General features: G+C 48.6%; 2 protein-coding genes across 3 annotated transcripts; one reads left to right on the forward strand and one right to left on the reverse strand.

Annotated features, from left to right (window-relative positions):
* Positions 1–3512: 3512 nt before the first annotated feature.
* On the reverse strand, positions 3513–9014 carry LOC120950631 (contactin). 2 transcript variants are annotated; one of them, XM_040368825.2, is made up of 4 exons: positions 5356–9014; positions 4877–5279; positions 4705–4788; positions 3513–4399 (listed from the first exon to the last, which is right to left on the reverse strand). In XM_040368825.2, the coding sequence occupies exons 1-4, from the start codon at positions 8773–8775 to the stop codon at positions 4305–4307; spliced, it is 4002 nt and encodes a 1333-aa protein (XP_040224759.2). In that variant the 5' UTR covers positions 8776–9014; the 3' UTR covers positions 3513–4304. The 2 variants fall into 2 exon arrangements, with proteins under 2 accessions (XP_040224759.2, XP_040224767.2); XM_040368833.2 differs by lacking the exon at positions 3513–4399 and having other exon boundaries at positions 4697–4788.
* Positions 9015–9994: 980 nt separating this feature from the next.
* On the forward strand, positions 9995–14451 carry LOC120947468 (dnaJ homolog subfamily A member 4-like). The gene is made up of 4 exons (XM_040362829.2): positions 9995–10514; positions 10995–11390; positions 11600–12389; positions 13736–14451. The coding sequence occupies exons 2-4, from the start codon at positions 11089–11091 to the stop codon at positions 13865–13867; spliced, it is 1224 nt and encodes a 407-aa protein (XP_040218763.1). The 5' UTR covers positions 9995–10514; positions 10995–11088; the 3' UTR covers positions 13868–14451.
* Positions 14452–15096: the final 645 nt, after the last annotated feature.

The following is a 15096-nucleotide window of genomic DNA, read 5'->3' on the forward strand; positions in this document are numbered from 1 at the left end:
GTTTTGTGAATGATGATACTCATTCACGCTTTCTCGCTCTCTTTTTCTCGCACTCTGCCTTTACTTGAGGTGATCGTTTTGGTGTGTCTTTCGGTCTTATGGCTTATACGTTTTTTTGTCTCTCTCTCTCTCTCTCTCTCTCTCTCTCTCTCTCTCTCTCTCTCTCTCTCACACACACACTATCTCACTCTCTCTCACACACACACACACGCTTACACACACGCACACTCTCTTTGTCTACTCTTCTCTCGTACATCAGCATACGGGCTTGAATATATTTTGTCCGGCTGGTGAGTGTTGTAAATGGTAGACACCCTACATGTCACCCTGGTGAGCGGAGGATTCGCGCGGCAGCAGGAAGGCTAGGACGCATATACGGAAGGTCAGCAGGTGGGAGCGAAACAGCCTACAGATGCGTGCCCGCACGTCATGGTTCGTTCGTACATTGGCAGGGGTTGTCTCGCGGGTGTCCCCGCAGCAACACTGTTCGAGTATCACATATGATCATCACAGTAGAGCTTGAGGCGCTGACATTATTTTGTTTCAGCCGGAATTAGTCTTGTCTATGTCAGTGACATTTGGCAGAACGGATCACAGCAAAAAAAAGTCATGACATAGCCTTGGTCGCAAAAATGCCACGAAGCATCCATTGGTAATCAACTGTTCGAGCATCACCTTTGATTATCACAATTAAGTACGTGACGCTGATATGGATTTCGTTTTTATGACTTTGAGAATTTGTATGACTTTGACAGTGACATTTTGCAGCACTGGATTGACCACGTAGATTTGAAGGAAAATATAATTCCTATACGAGTAGATGATTACCGTAGGCTTCACTGGACTCCCGTTGCCATTCTGAGAAGATCAGTAAATCCTGTGGTTGTGCTCTGCAACCTATTGGGAATGCGATTTGATCGGACGTTTATGCTATTTCGAAAATTATTACGATCATTTGGATGAGGGTAAAGGTTTTAGGACAGGTTTTAGTAAAAAAAGGCCGGAGGCTATTTGTTGGTGAGATAGCCAACCCAGTGGAATTTTCCTCGCTTTGATAGCTTGCACGTTCTCTCTGTAATGTTGTATGGCTTGGCATTGAAATTATGCATTGCTAGAACTAGAACGGCGATACAATTGTTTAAATATAACGATGAGTAAAATGCCGCCATCTATTGAGCAAATGCAGTGAACCTTCGATGTTTTCGATTTTTTTGTATGTACATTAAATTTTCCAGTCGTTTAAGCTTAATATGTGGCGCTTGGGAAACGCTAGAGACCAATGATCGCCAAACTACTGCGGAAAAGGTTGGGGCAGCGGCTTCGAAGGTTTGGTAGAAACACGTTTATAGCGACACTAACCCCTGCATCTAACCGCTGTATCGTGTGTCGTCTATACTTTGTAGAACGCTCTCGGTGTGCGTTTGGCTTTTACTTTGCCGTTCTGATTGGAATGTATTTAAGAGCAGTGCGGCTCTGCTGGGCTGACGTTGGCACGAGAAATAAAGTAATCTACAAAATGGAAGCAAACGGTACACAAAAATATTACTCTGCTTTTGAAATAGATTTAAACACAACAAAATAGCACGAAGAAAATCGAGAGTTATGCGTGGATGGCTTTTTGGCAGAGCTCCCCTGCAGGCTGGGTAAGCGGTTGCTAAGGTGAGTTGTTCGGACGGCAGAGGGAGAGAGGGAAAGAGAGCCAGGTTTGAAGCCCCATAATCGTTTAATGGTGACTCTACACGCACACACAAACGCACACAAAGTCCTACATTGTATATACACCGGCGCAGTGCCGTCCACGGGCACATGTCGATTTTGGGGCAACATTTGGTTGTTCTGTGCTCACGCTTACGAGCTTCCTTTTCTTGCACGTGCCGGGCGTTTTGAGCTGCTCTGTTGACCGATGGTCGAGCTTGGGTCGAACGATGTGTGTGTGTGTGCGAAAGAGAGAAGAGAGAGAAAAAGCGAAGGAGAGAAATATAGAGAGAAAGACACAAGGGGTTAACACGAGCGGACAAATTCTCAAATTGAAAAGCAATAGCAAATACCCAACTGCAAAATCAACATGCTTTCTTGTTCTACCCAACAGACCAGTAAGTCTGAGAGAGCGAAGAAGCATATTGGTTGTGGTGCTTGGGTATTTTTGATGATAATCAAGCGTGAAGCTAACGATTATGCGCTATGAAACGCTCTACCCCTGTAGGGAAACCGCGTAGGGTTGGCGCGGAGGACTGATGGATCGGGTAGCATTTCGCTTTGCTGACCAAACACGCACACTAGCATCGTTGCCGTCCCCCAGGCACAGGTGAAATGGTCGTCTTTTTAATGGAGCTTTGTTGGCGGTACACAGCAGGGTGGAAAGAAAGGAAGAGACAGGGAGTATTGCCTATGCTCTTTTACGTATGTTTCACGCACGGAGAATTGGAGATGCATTTTACTGTGTTAACACATCAAAGAACAAACAGCCACGCACAATCTACCTTGCAAAATTACGTCGTCCGGGTGCATGAGTGTGTTTGTGTGTAAAAAGAGTTTTACTTCTCTTTTTTACAATTGACGCTATCCCGCCATGTATGAGATTCTATCGTCACGATTCGGGAAGGGCGCTTTATTGCAGCGGTTGAACGTGAAAAAACACGACAAACCGAAAGCGCTCTAACGATTTCCTAACCCACTCCGAGCCGCGTGGTGCTGCTGCCCGTATAAAAATACGAGGGTAAAATATAGCTCTCTGGGCTTTGTCGTAAACAGTAATCATCGCTTGTACGGAGACATTGCATTTCGACCCCCTCAGAAACAAGCCGGGATGAAAGGTGTTCTTCCTTTAACACATATTTACATACATGCACGCTCAATAACTGACCATCCCCTTTTTACATTGAGCGACAGAATTTAGTTTGGGTATATTGGGGACGCCAAGGGTTCAATGACCCGTACAAATTCACCGGATGCGCGTACACAAGGATTTGAAATTACGGCGACTCAATTACGCGTTATCAAGCAGTTCAAGTGAAACGGCAGATTCAAAATTCCATATGTCCGATTGCCTACATTTAGGCGCGTTTTGGGTTTTTAACTGTGTGGTGTATGCGGTACGCCACTGTGGATAGTTGTTTCGTGACGCAATGTTTTTTGTGTCGCTTTTCGCATTGTAAATTGTGATTTTAGTTACACCGTGACAGATTTTACAGGTTACATTATAATCACAGATGATTCGTTCAAACTATTCAGCTGTTGACTCCGTCAGGTTTGGCGTTGGAAGTAAAAATGTGGGCTTGTTTGGTCTTACATGGATTTATACTTTATTTTTGTAATCGATTTGTTTCGTTTTGTAAATTAGATGTAAACGTTGTCTCACTAGTACAGGTATTCCCCGATATAAGAGATTTCTCTATAAGCAACTTTCTAAATTTGACAGTCATTTGAGCTTATTGTTGTGTATTGCTGATGATAGACTCATCAATTGCCAAATGCCAAATAAATTCCGAGTTATTATATATATAAAAAACTATTTTAAAAGGAAAGATCAAAATTAAAATATTCAGTTGTAATCAGATCAATGAATTGATTAAATGGCTAAAATGTTTTAACCGCTTCATGCAAAATTTCACGAAAATTAACTATAATTGTCTGAAAACCTCGAAATTTGACTAACGCAAATATTCGAGATACGCTATGGCCTGCGGTCCGCATTTATAGCGTACATCGGGGAATACCTGTACATCTTTCGCCTCAGACTCGCATAGGACGGATCGTCTTGTAAATTCTTAGCTTACTGCTGGACGGATGTTGATATTCATATTTTTCTGTAAATATACCTATCATTCAAAATACCATTCTGTTTCCTTTACCTATAATTACCCCCCCCCCCCCCCCTTCCCATCTCTCCTTGCTCTGTCTCTCTGTCTCTCTGTCTCTCTGTCTCTCTCTCTCTCTCTCTCTCTCTCTCTCTCTCTCTCTCTTTCTCTTTCTCTCTTTCTCTTTTTCTCTCTCTTTCTCTTTCTCTTTCTCTTTCTCTTTCTCTCTCTCTCTCTCTCTATCTCTCTCTCGTTATCTATCTACCTTCCACTGTAATGAAATTTCCATTTGACAATCGAAACTAACCTACACGCTTATGTCTATAAGGCGCCCGATCAAAACGACACTCAGCGCGGGAAAATAAGAAAAGGCAAACAACAGAATCACGCTTCCGCATAAGGTCACTGAAGCGCATTATGCCGTATTTTGTGTGTATCTGTGTGGAATGGCATTTTCGAAGGCGACGAAGGTTGCGTGACTGTTTAACCGTTCGGCAAGCGTCACACTTACTCGAGGCACAGCAATGCGCATAGCAGCGTGACCAATGTAAAGAACGGAACCGACAGGCTGGTTGCGTCGTTCAGGGGCGATTGCGTGATGCCTGCGAAAAAGAGAGAAAACCGATAACAAATAAAACGTCACAGATAGCGATTGGAGGATGGAGGAGCATATAAATGAATGTGTGTTGTGTGAGTATATGGTTAGATACATTTTTAAACGTATATATTATATGTATTTCAGCATATTGTTGTTAAAGTGATGTCCTGAATATCGCACTACTAAGCTTTGTGCTCTTAGCCTTTTCTTTTGCTTTGTTCCGCTTGATGAATGAGTGATAAGAAGTGAGAAAAAATTAGGGGATGAGCCACCCGGGGCTGTTGATATTCCCGGGCCCCAATTATTTACCCATCTGGAACTGGATCGGTGGGCTGGACATGCGGCCGTCCCCTCCATTACTGAACGCGAGCACACGCAGATTGTACGATTTGCCTGGCGGAAGAGTGGAAAAGTCAATACGATAGTCAATTAGTTGTGTGATATTAACTGGACACGGGGAAACGGGAATGTTTTCACGTACCGGGCGTTAGATTGTCGATGTACTTTTCCAGCTTGCGGCCAACCAGCACCACCGTATCGTTCGCGCTCGACATGTCCTGGTCCTTCTCCCAGATGCGGATCTTGTAGCCCTGCACCGGTTCCTCGTCCTGGGACGGTGCGATGTAGCGCCATGTCACCTTGATCGTGGACGGGTTGATGCCGTAGATCTGCACCGAGGACGGCGGCTTCTGAGGCGCCTTGCGGTACGTCCGCTCGAGATAGCGCTCGCTTTCCGGGCCCTCGCCCGCGGCATTGTACGCCATCACCTTGACGAAGTAATACGTGTCCGGCTCGAGACCGACGATCAACGCCCAGGGCCGGGTGGTGCGCGACAGATAGTACACCGAGTCTTCCTCGTTGTGCTCCTTCTTCCAGTACTTGAGCTGCGGGAAAGAATTGAATAAGTTAGCAACCATTTTCAACACGCGCGTTGAGCGCGGGACGAAGCGGTTAGCTTACGCGATGGCCAATCAGCTTGCCGCGGATCGTTTCGCGCGTCTGCGATACGGGCACCCACGTCACGTTCAGTGCGGTCGAGTTGAAGCTGCGGGCAATCGTTTGCTGTGGCGCCACCTGGGGCATATCCTCGGCGGAGAAAATCTCCACAGGCTCGCTGATCGGCCCTACGCCGAGATCGTTCACCGCCTGCACCTTCACCTCGTACCGCGTGTAATACTTGTCTGTTGGCACGTGGATGACCGCCTTGCCGACGTTGCCCTGGCGCTGCAGCTCTTCGCTGGCCCACTCGCGCTGCCCGTGCAGCCGGTAGAACACGCGATAGTGCACGTCGATGCTGTTCTGCTCGTGCGGCGCCAGCGGGTCCCAGGTGATGGTCAGGTCGCCAATCTTGCCGCCGCCGCCGCCGACGTTGCGCGGAGCTATGTACGGCCGGTCCTTTAGCGTGCTGTACATCGGCGATGGGAGGCTGGGCGTACCGAGGCCGAGATCGTTCACGGCCACCACCGCAAATTCGTACCCGCACCACGGCGTCAGGTTGGTGACGGTCGCCTGCCGGCGTCCGTTGTATCGGTCTGCTTCCTGCGCGACCACGTGCGTCGACACGTTCACCCACGTCCGGTTCCAGTTGGTACGGCCGAGGATATTGTAGTACAAGATCGGGCGCCCATTGTCGTTACCGTTGGTCCACTCGAGCAGTGCCTCCGTCTTCTTGATGTCGATTACCTTCACCGCACCGGGTGCACCGGGCGGCCCCTGGATGAGGACAGTCGCGCGCGACACGATCCGGTTGACAGACGACTTCGCCACACACTCGTACTCGCCCCCGTCGACCAGCGTCAGGTTGTGCACCTCGAGCGTGTTGTAGTGGATGCGTATGCGGGCCCCGTCCGGGGCTGGTCCGATCGGCTGCTGTCGCAGTCGCTGCTCGTCTGCATCGTCGTGCCCAGTCAGCAGCTGGCCGTTATGCGTCCACACGAAAGCCACGTCCAGCAGTTGATCGTACGTGACGTCGCAGCGCAGAAACAGCATCTCGCCGATCTGCTTGATCTGCTTCGGCGGCAGCTGCTCGGTGAAGCGCAGCTCCTGCAGCACGATCAAGCGCGCCTTCGACTCCGCCATGCCCTGCGTGTTCGAGGCGATGCACGTGTACGTGCCCTCGTCGTCCCGTGAGGTCGGCGAGATGTGGAGCGTCCCGGTCGGGTAGATTTTCCGATGACCCCCGCTCCCGATGACATTGCCATCTTTCTTCCACACAATCTTTGGTGTCGGGGCTGCCTCCGGCTCGCACCGGATTGTGGTGTTGCCGTTCGCGATGCTGTAGATTTCCGACTCCAGTGGGCGCTTTTTGAACGAAGGCTTCATGCTGAGGACGCGCAGCTGCGCTGCCGAGTACACGCCCTTCAGCTGATTCGTCGCCTTGCACTGGTACATGCCGTTGTCCTCCTCCGGATCGAGATAGTTGATCTTGAGCAGGTTGTCCTGTATTGTGTACTTGTCGCGATTGAGCCGCCCGCCCCCGGTCGCACTGTCCTCCTCCATCAGCTCGCCGTTCTTGTACCAGGTGTAGTTGACGTCCGGCATTGCGTACGCCTCGCACAGGAACGAAACTGAGCTCTGGAAGTCCTTGGTACGGTCGCGCAGCGGTATCGTAAAGTTCGGTTCCATCTGCACGTTCAGGAAGATGCTCTGCGTGATCGATTTCTTCCCGTTGCGCGCGGTACACACGTACTCGCCGTTGTCGTTGACGGTCGCGTTCTGGATCAGCAGCACGCGATTGTAGTTCTCCAGCCGGGACAGCCGGGGCAGGTTACCGTTGCGCCGCGTCCAGTTATATGAAGCGACCGGGTACCCGTACGTCATGCACTCAAGCCGCACGTCCTTGCCGGCGAGCGGCACCTTTGGGAACGCTTTCGGGAATGTGTTGGCAAAAATCAGGTCCTGGTAGTGGGGCGACGGTGACACGGACAGCTCGAAGAACGGCCCATTCCGTCCAGTGTCGCTGACCGTACTCATCACCGTGCAGGAGTAGTTCGCCCGGTCCATCACCTCGAGCGAGCTGAAATATAGCGAACCGTCGTGGCTGACGAACACACGCTGATCCTCGTACACGAAGTTGGGAAAGTAGTTGCGCGACCAGTAGAACTTCACGTCTGGATAGTGCTGCGGCTCCTCGCATACCAGTGCCTTGCCCCAGTTCTCTTCGCCCTTTTCGGGCGCGCGCTGCAGATTAAACTCAAGAATGTAGCCAAAATTGAGCTGCACGCTCTCGGACAGGATCTTGCCGTACGCGTTCTGGGCCGTGCAGTGGTACGTGCCTTGGTCCAGGTTCTGGGACGGTCGGTGGATGATCAGATTGCCACCACTGACTGTGTGCCGCGCGTTCCGGAGCGGATCGATCTGGATCACCGTCAGATTGTCCTTCACATACTCCTCCTTGTACCAGGTGTAGCGGGGCGTCGGGTACCCGCCCGCCAGGCAGCTCAGCGTCACGTCGCGCGTAATACTCGCCTTTCCTGTGTCGTACGTCGTGTCGACTGGTTGCCGGATGAAGTATGGGCCGCGCGGTATCTTTTCCACGTCCGTCTGCTCCAGCCCGTAGTCGAACTGGCGCCGGTCCTCCAGCAGCGTGTTAAGGTTGTCCTGGCTGTACAACGTGCGCGACTCGCACACAAACAGGTACTGCTCCTCCCCGGTCACCGGATAGAACTGCCACTTTTCCTTGTGCATGTTGAAGCCGAGCACGAGGTAGTTACGGTTCCGGTACCGCTCCGACTGGTAGTACCGTCGCGGGTCGTTCTCCCCTTCGGCTTCGCCCTGCTCGACCGCGTTGCGCACGTTGGCGCCCTCGAAGTACGACTGGAACTCGTCAGCCGTGTCCGCGCTCAGCAGCTCGTAGTTGATCGCATCCTCGATCGCGATCAACTGGCTCTTGTCCGCGTTCACCCAGTTGCCGGGTGACACCTGGCGGGCGGACACGTAGTACCGGTTCAGTTTGCTCACGTCCCGGTCGAGCAGCCGCACCACGAACGAGTGTTTCTCGATCGTGTCCACGCTGATCAGCTCACCCTGGTACGCCTGGCAGATCTTCTGCGCCGCGTACCAGCTCTTCCGGGGCGACTTGTGCACCCGCAGGCAGGTGCCACGGAACGCGGCCCAGTGCTCCGGGCAGAAATAGTCTTCCGCGCTGCGTAGATCGCCCGCCCGCAGGAACAGATCGTCGACGTTGGCGGGCGTCCGCTGGCCCCCGCCCGCTCCGACCAGATAGTCGTCGTCGGGACTCATGTCGTAGAAGGGGTTGTTGTTGCTGCTGCGCAGCAGTCCGCCGACGCCACCCTGCTGCCCTGCCGCCTGGTGCACCAGCACGCTCGCTCCGATCAGCACGAGCTGCAGTAGTAGTGGGTTGAGGGACACTCGTAACATGATGGTTTCGGGTGCATCCAGCTAACCATTTGCAGTTGAATGCACTTTTCGGACGCGGTTATTGCTGAAACTCTGAACTGAGAACGCACTCAAAGATACACATACACACACACGCGCGGGGCACTCCCTAATCGTTGGCGGGTTCGAGGCTTTGCTTTGTGATGCTGCAACAGCTCACTGCGATGCTATTTGATGGGGTGTGGTTTCTAGCAGCGTTAATTGTTGTTTCTACCTATCGTTGTACGAGCGCAGGTTGGCTCGTGAGTGCCACTGTCATACGTCATGTTTGACTGTTTGTGCACTTGACGTAGCGTTCTGCTCCGCATGCAATCCAACGTTCTCTAAGCATGGTTTGTTCAAAAATAACCATACAAAAGCTCGTTTACAATTTATAAAAATATAACTAACTATCGTGTCATTGGGCTTAAAATGATAGGTTTTAGCCAAGGCGGAATATAGAAGAGGTGCCTTCTTAGCAATTTAGAAAACCGTGTATCTCGGAGACTATTTGTAGTTATGTATATTTAGAAAAATAAAATAAAAATAAAAAAAAATTTTGATCAAATTTTAGGTGCTAAACTTCTGCCATAAATAATCATGACAATTGTTTACTTAACCGAATACTGCCACGGTTACGTTGACGTGCGATGTATGGTTTAAAAGTCAACGGTGTTTATGAATTAAATATTTCAACACAGCACTCTATAAGCCACAATCTTTGCTTTTCAACGTATTTTCACACCTCTTTTTTATTTTCCGCAAAGAAATATAATTTATAACCATAATCGCATTAGCAAAACAGATTTTAAATTTTATACAATCCATTGTCGCTACAGGAACAAATTAGATCACATCTGATGGGCACTGTGCGCGCTGTAGGTGTGATGGGAATGTAGAATAACCGATACAAAAGCTGACAGCTGTCAGTGAGTCAATTCGAACGTGCCCACTACGGGTGGCGCAAGGATAATGTATTTAGAAGGTTGATTTTTATCGCTTTTGCTGGGCGACATTGTGGGGGACATCTGTCACTCTCTGCATACAAATTTCATTACCCCGCACCAGCCCTCCCCGATTTTTATACCGGAGCCCCCGGAAGACATATGTCAAGTCGAGAAATGTCATTCTGCTCTGAACAACTTCACCTTGTCATTTATAACACCTTGGGGTGGCGAGAATTTTTAAGAAATGTAGACCCTATTTATGTAGACCCCAGGACAGAGCGAGCCACATATCGCCTATCTGTCTCGTTTTCTCATAGCGCGAGCACAGTGTTTTAAAGCCTGCGGGCTTATTACTTTCCAAACGGCCGTATTCATAAATTTCCATCCAGATTGCAGTGTTTTTAAAGTACAAATTTTACCCGTCCACAAATTACTACACCGCTTTTGTTTGTGTAGAAAAAAAACTTATAAATAAAGTGACAGTTTGCATTCAGGTGCACTGTCCGCATAGGCTACCCACGGTGTAGGTATACAGAAAGAGCAAGTAGGCAGCGAAAAGAAGAAGCTTCCAGAACATTCGAATCGTGTTTTTACGGGTGTGCGTGCGTACGCGGCTACAGGCAAGGCAGAAAGGAAAATCGGTCCAGAACAGGCGATCAAGAGGCAGCACCTCGTTATGCCTAACCCGTGCGGTGTCCTCCTGTGAAATCGCACTAGTTTTACATCGGTTTGTACTGGCGCTACGTGGGCTGCAACGAACGGGACATCTTCGGTACGCGGAAACAGTAATACAAGGTAAGCCCCGGAACGCACGCTGGCAGTTGTGTGATCAGGACCAGGTGTTGAAGGATAACCCAAAGCGGCCTCACACACATACACAGGGAGGTATCACTCTTAGATGATAGGAAGTGTGTGGTGTCCACTGCTTCCATTGCTACAAAAAAAGAACATGGTCCCTGACGTTCCGGAACGATGCAAACGGTTTCGAAGGTTAGAATTACGTATGTGTCTGCGCATTTTCATGTCTGGCTGGTGAGAGAGGGGGGGGGGGGGGGGCGGTGTGAGGGGGCTACTGCGAGCGGAAATCCAGCAGCATTGGTAGCAACATGGTGAATAATTGGCCGACAAGAGCAGTGGATTGACGAGATAGAGCGTCAACAGGCGAACGTTCGCGAAATCGCGTGGTTCCGCCGTGCATATCTGCTCAACCGGCTGCCCTATTGTGGCAGCATAATTCATGCCGTTCTAAACCGCGTGTTTCTGCTTTCTTTCCAGCTATCGAACTGGTGGGACGAACTCACAAACATACGCGCGCCGCTAACCTTACTCAAACATTTTCTGCCGATCAACGCACGCACACAGCCACACGATGGTTTTTGAGACGAAGTTCTACGACATACTCGGCGTTGCGCCCAGTTGCACGCCGGACGAGCTGAAGAAGGCGTACCGGAAACTGGCACTGAAGTACCATCCGGACAAGAACCCGAACGAGGGAGAGAAGTTCAAGCAGATCTCGATGGCGTACGAGGTGCTATCCGATCCGGAGAAAAAGGCCATCTACGACGAGGGCGGCGAGGCCGCTATCAAGCAGGGTGCGGGCGGCGGCGGTGGTGGCTTCCACAGCCCGATGGACATATTCCACATGTTCTTTAACGGTGGCTTCTCGGGACGGTATGTCGATGTTACACATGTTGCTGCTAACAATTTAATACCAGCAATCTTTTTGCATGGTTAAATGGCTTGTCTCAAACGTCTCCGATGCGTAAGAGCCAGACCTGTACCTTTTTATCATCTCTCGCTTTTACTGTCCAACAAATACCTATTCATCATCTCTCCCGTTTCGACACCTCCTTTTTGCCTTTCTGTGATGCACTGTGTAGGAAAAACGAACGACAGACGTCCAATGTGATACACACGCTGTCCGTGACGCTGGAGGAGCTGTACACCGGTACGAAGCGTAAGCTGGCACTGCAGAAGAATGTGATCTGCGAGTCGTGCGAGGGCATCGGCGGCAAGCGGGGCGCATCGCAAAAGTGTGCCCCTTGCCGGGGGACGGGCGTCATCACGAAGGTGCAGAAGATCGCGCCCGGGCTGGTCCAGCAGTACGAGGAGCGGTGCCGGAACTGCCGTGGGCTGGGCGAAACGATTGACGACAAGGACCGGTGTAAGGAGTGCAACGGGCGCAAAACGGTACGCATGCGCAAGCTGCTTGAGGTCGAAGTGTACCCGGGCATGGTGGACGAGCAGCGGATCGTGTTGAAGGGCGAGGGTGACCAGGAGCCGGACTGCCGGCCCGGCGACATCGTACTGGTAGTAGAGGAGAAATCGCACCCCGTGTTTAAGCGCAACGGCCAGGACCTACTGGTGTTTCTGCACCTGCAGATCGCGGAGGCGCTGTGCGGCTTCCGCAAAGTGATCAAAACGCTGGACGCGCGTGACATCGTGATTCAGTCCTGTCCGGGCGAGGTGGTGAAACACCTGTCGACCAAGTGCGTGTACGGCGAGGGCATGCCGTTGATGAATGACCCAACAGAAAAGGGCCGGCTGATTATACAGTTTGTTGTGGGTTTCCCGGACTCGCTGCCCCCAGAGGTGGTACCGGAAATTCGAAAGTATCTTCCCACGCCGCAGCCCGATCCGATCCCGGAGGACCACGAGACGGTAGAAATGGTGAGTTTATGCTGATCAGGTGTATTTAGTAGTGTCTCGCAAGCATTTTTTTAGCAAAGCGTATAATCTGCACGATTGTAAAATCGATGTAAGTAGTATTTTTAATGTTTTTTTTTCTAGTTAATTTATTAAACTAGAGTGATAGTCTGCTAGGCATATTCTAACAATCAAGTGAAATCGTCGATTGAATTGATTTATAAAGGGCGGTACAACATCCGCTGTCCCTGTTTCTGACGCTGTCTCTAATCAGTCAATTGCTTCATTTAACTAACATGAGTAATCTTAACATGGTGCGCATTATTAAACCCGAAAAAGGTCTGGCTTGATTGCATGATTCTCTTTGTGCGATAATTAAGTTCAGTAAAACGTAAAAATGCGAAGAATATAATCGGCACGATTCTACAGTCTACTCAAGTCCTTATTTGAGTTGACTTTTTCACCCTTGCCACAAATGGTCATCTATGAAAGGATAAAGATCTGTGATCTGTAAACATAAGGGATCTGCGATTTTCCGTTTATTGCGCTCATCGTTTTCATACCCTTGGCGCATGTTTACATATTAAAAAGAAAAATAGGCTGGCATTGTTGGTTGCCAGTTTGATTGTAAAATGCGTAAAATATAAGCGGCATGATTCTACAGTGGACTCAAGTCCTTATTTGAGTTGACTTTTTCACCCTTGCCACAAATGGTCATCTATGAAAGGATAAAGATCTGTGATCTGTAAACATAAGGGATCTGCGATTTTCCGTTTATTGCGCTCATCGTTTTCATACCCTTGGCGCATGTTTACATATTAAAAAGAAAAATAGGCTGGCATTGTTGGTTGCCAGTTTGATTGTAAAATGCGTAAAATATAAGCGGCATGATTCTACAGTGGACTCAAGTCCTTATTTGAGTTGACTTTTTCACCCTTGCCACAAATGGTCATCTATGAAAGGATAAAGATCTGTGATCTGTAAACATAAGGGATCTGCGATTTTCCGTTTATTGCGCTCATCGTTTTCATACCCTTGGCGCATGTTTACATATTAAAAAGAAAAATAGGCTGGCATTGTTGGTTGCCAGTTTGATTGTAAAATGCGTAAAATATAAGCGGCATGATTCTACAGTGGACTCAAGTCCTTATTTGAGTTGACTTTTTCACCCTTGCTACAAATAATAATTGAACACGCTTAGTACACTGTAAAAGACACAGCAAAAACGGAGCGTTAGCTATCATATTCTATTGGAAAATTACATATAGTAACAAACATTGAATAATGTTCTTTTTCCTTTAACGCACTCACTGATTGTTAGCTCTATAAGTACTAACACTGAAACTTTTGCCGTTTTCCCCTTGTTACAGATGGATTTCTCTCTGGAAGAGTACCAAAAAGCGAGCGAAGAGGACGAAGGCAGTGACGAGAGCGGCTCCTACAGCCGGTTCAATCACGGAGGCGGCCAGCGGGTACACATGCAAACGTGCAATTCGAGTTAAGACGGTTCACACACCACCAAACGTTGCATGCAACAGCATTAGACCGGCGAGGGCGGAACGGCAGCAGATCTTCCTAGAACTAGGCAGGAGAAGGATGGGACGAGGACCATAACAGTACTTTACCGCCGACTGTTTATTTCGCCGTCAGCCCAGTCTAACAGATATGCCCAAATTTAATAGTTGTGTGTGCGTGTGTGTTTGCGCGTGTATTATGTTATGCCGGAGTGTGAAAGCACTGTTCATGTATAGATCGAGCCTGAGCGAAGAGCTAATATTGTCGGTATATGTATTTTCCTATCTTTTTTTGCAAACTCTTAACGATACCATAATAGTGATAACGAACAGACAAAGGGAAATAATAAGAAGACATAGAGAAGCGAGAAAAAGGGAGATGAACAATAATTAAGCGCTAATGGCTACAACAGAACAGAGTAAAACAGTAATGTGGTGGAGTCTCTCTAATGTGAACTTTCAACATTCATCTTAGGGAAACTAAGTCAACGTGTTGCTATTGTGTATCCAAGAACACCAAGTGGTAAAATATGACCTTCTTTGGCTGCAAAATAAAGTATTTCGAACTGCCATTCAATAAATCTTGTTAGGAGCATCTAGGAGAAGTTCGTTTCAGGCATTATTCTCGAAACCCGTCAAAATGTTTTGAAGACATCATCTATATCTTAGAGGGTTCACTGTGTTTGTAGCTGCACGCTGTGAATTTTCGTACGAAAACAAGAGAGGCGATAGCAGCGCAAAGGGAAAGGAGCGGAATGGGAGCTGAGAAGAAAAACGTCAGCACTTGCATCACGCTGCACACACACACGCACGCAGAAATAAACACGTACTCATTCACACGGAGAGAGAATGCACACAAATAAGAATTTTACGCAAATCTTATTTCCCGCCGCGCAACAATCAGAAGAAAAGACACTGCGGAAAAGCCTTTCTCTTTCATGAATGTTATCACATACATTCACATATGAGGGGTTTCTTTCCTGGTCTCCGACAGCTGTAAAATGTGTGTATGTGTGTGTGTGTGCACGGTGTGATGTTCTCGCTCGATTTTACTCTATTCTCTGGAATCCTCTCCAAACAACTAACTAACTCCAAACACGTCGTCTCTCCATCCCAAATATGTATATATATATATATGCACGCATATATATATATATATATATATATATATATATATATATATATATATATATATATATATATATATATATATATAT

The sequence above is a fragment of the Anopheles coluzzii genome, chromosome X (genome assembly GCF_943734685.1).
Source record: "Anopheles coluzzii chromosome X, AcolN3, whole genome shotgun sequence".
Classification (NCBI taxonomy): domain Eukaryota; kingdom Metazoa; phylum Arthropoda; class Insecta; order Diptera; family Culicidae; genus Anopheles; species Anopheles coluzzii.

Excerpts from the sequence above, each read along its gene's own strand:
- LOC120950631 (XM_040368825.2), bottom strand. The coding sequence starts at position 8,775 with ATGTTACGAGTGTCCCTCAACCCACTACTACTGCAGCTCGTGCTGATC. Across the intron at positions 5,280-5,355 it reads GCAAGCTGATTGGCCATCGC|CTCAAGTACTGGAAGAAGGA; the intron begins GTAAGCTAACCG and ends TCTTTCCCGCAG. Across the intron at positions 4,789-4,876 it reads CATCGACAATCTAACGCCCG|GCAAATCGTACAATCTGCGT; the intron begins GTACGTGAAAAC and ends CTCTTCCGCCAG.
- LOC120947468 (XM_040362829.2), top strand. The coding sequence starts at position 11,089 with ATGGTTTTTGAGACGAAGTTCTACGACATACTCGGCGTTGCGCCCAGT. Across the intron at positions 11,391-11,599 it reads AACGGTGGCTTCTCGGGACG|GAAAAACGAACGACAGACGT; the intron begins GTATGTCGATGT and ends TGCACTGTGTAG. Across the intron at positions 12,390-13,735 it reads ACCACGAGACGGTAGAAATG|ATGGATTTCTCTCTGGAAGA; the intron begins GTGAGTTTATGC and ends CCCTTGTTACAG.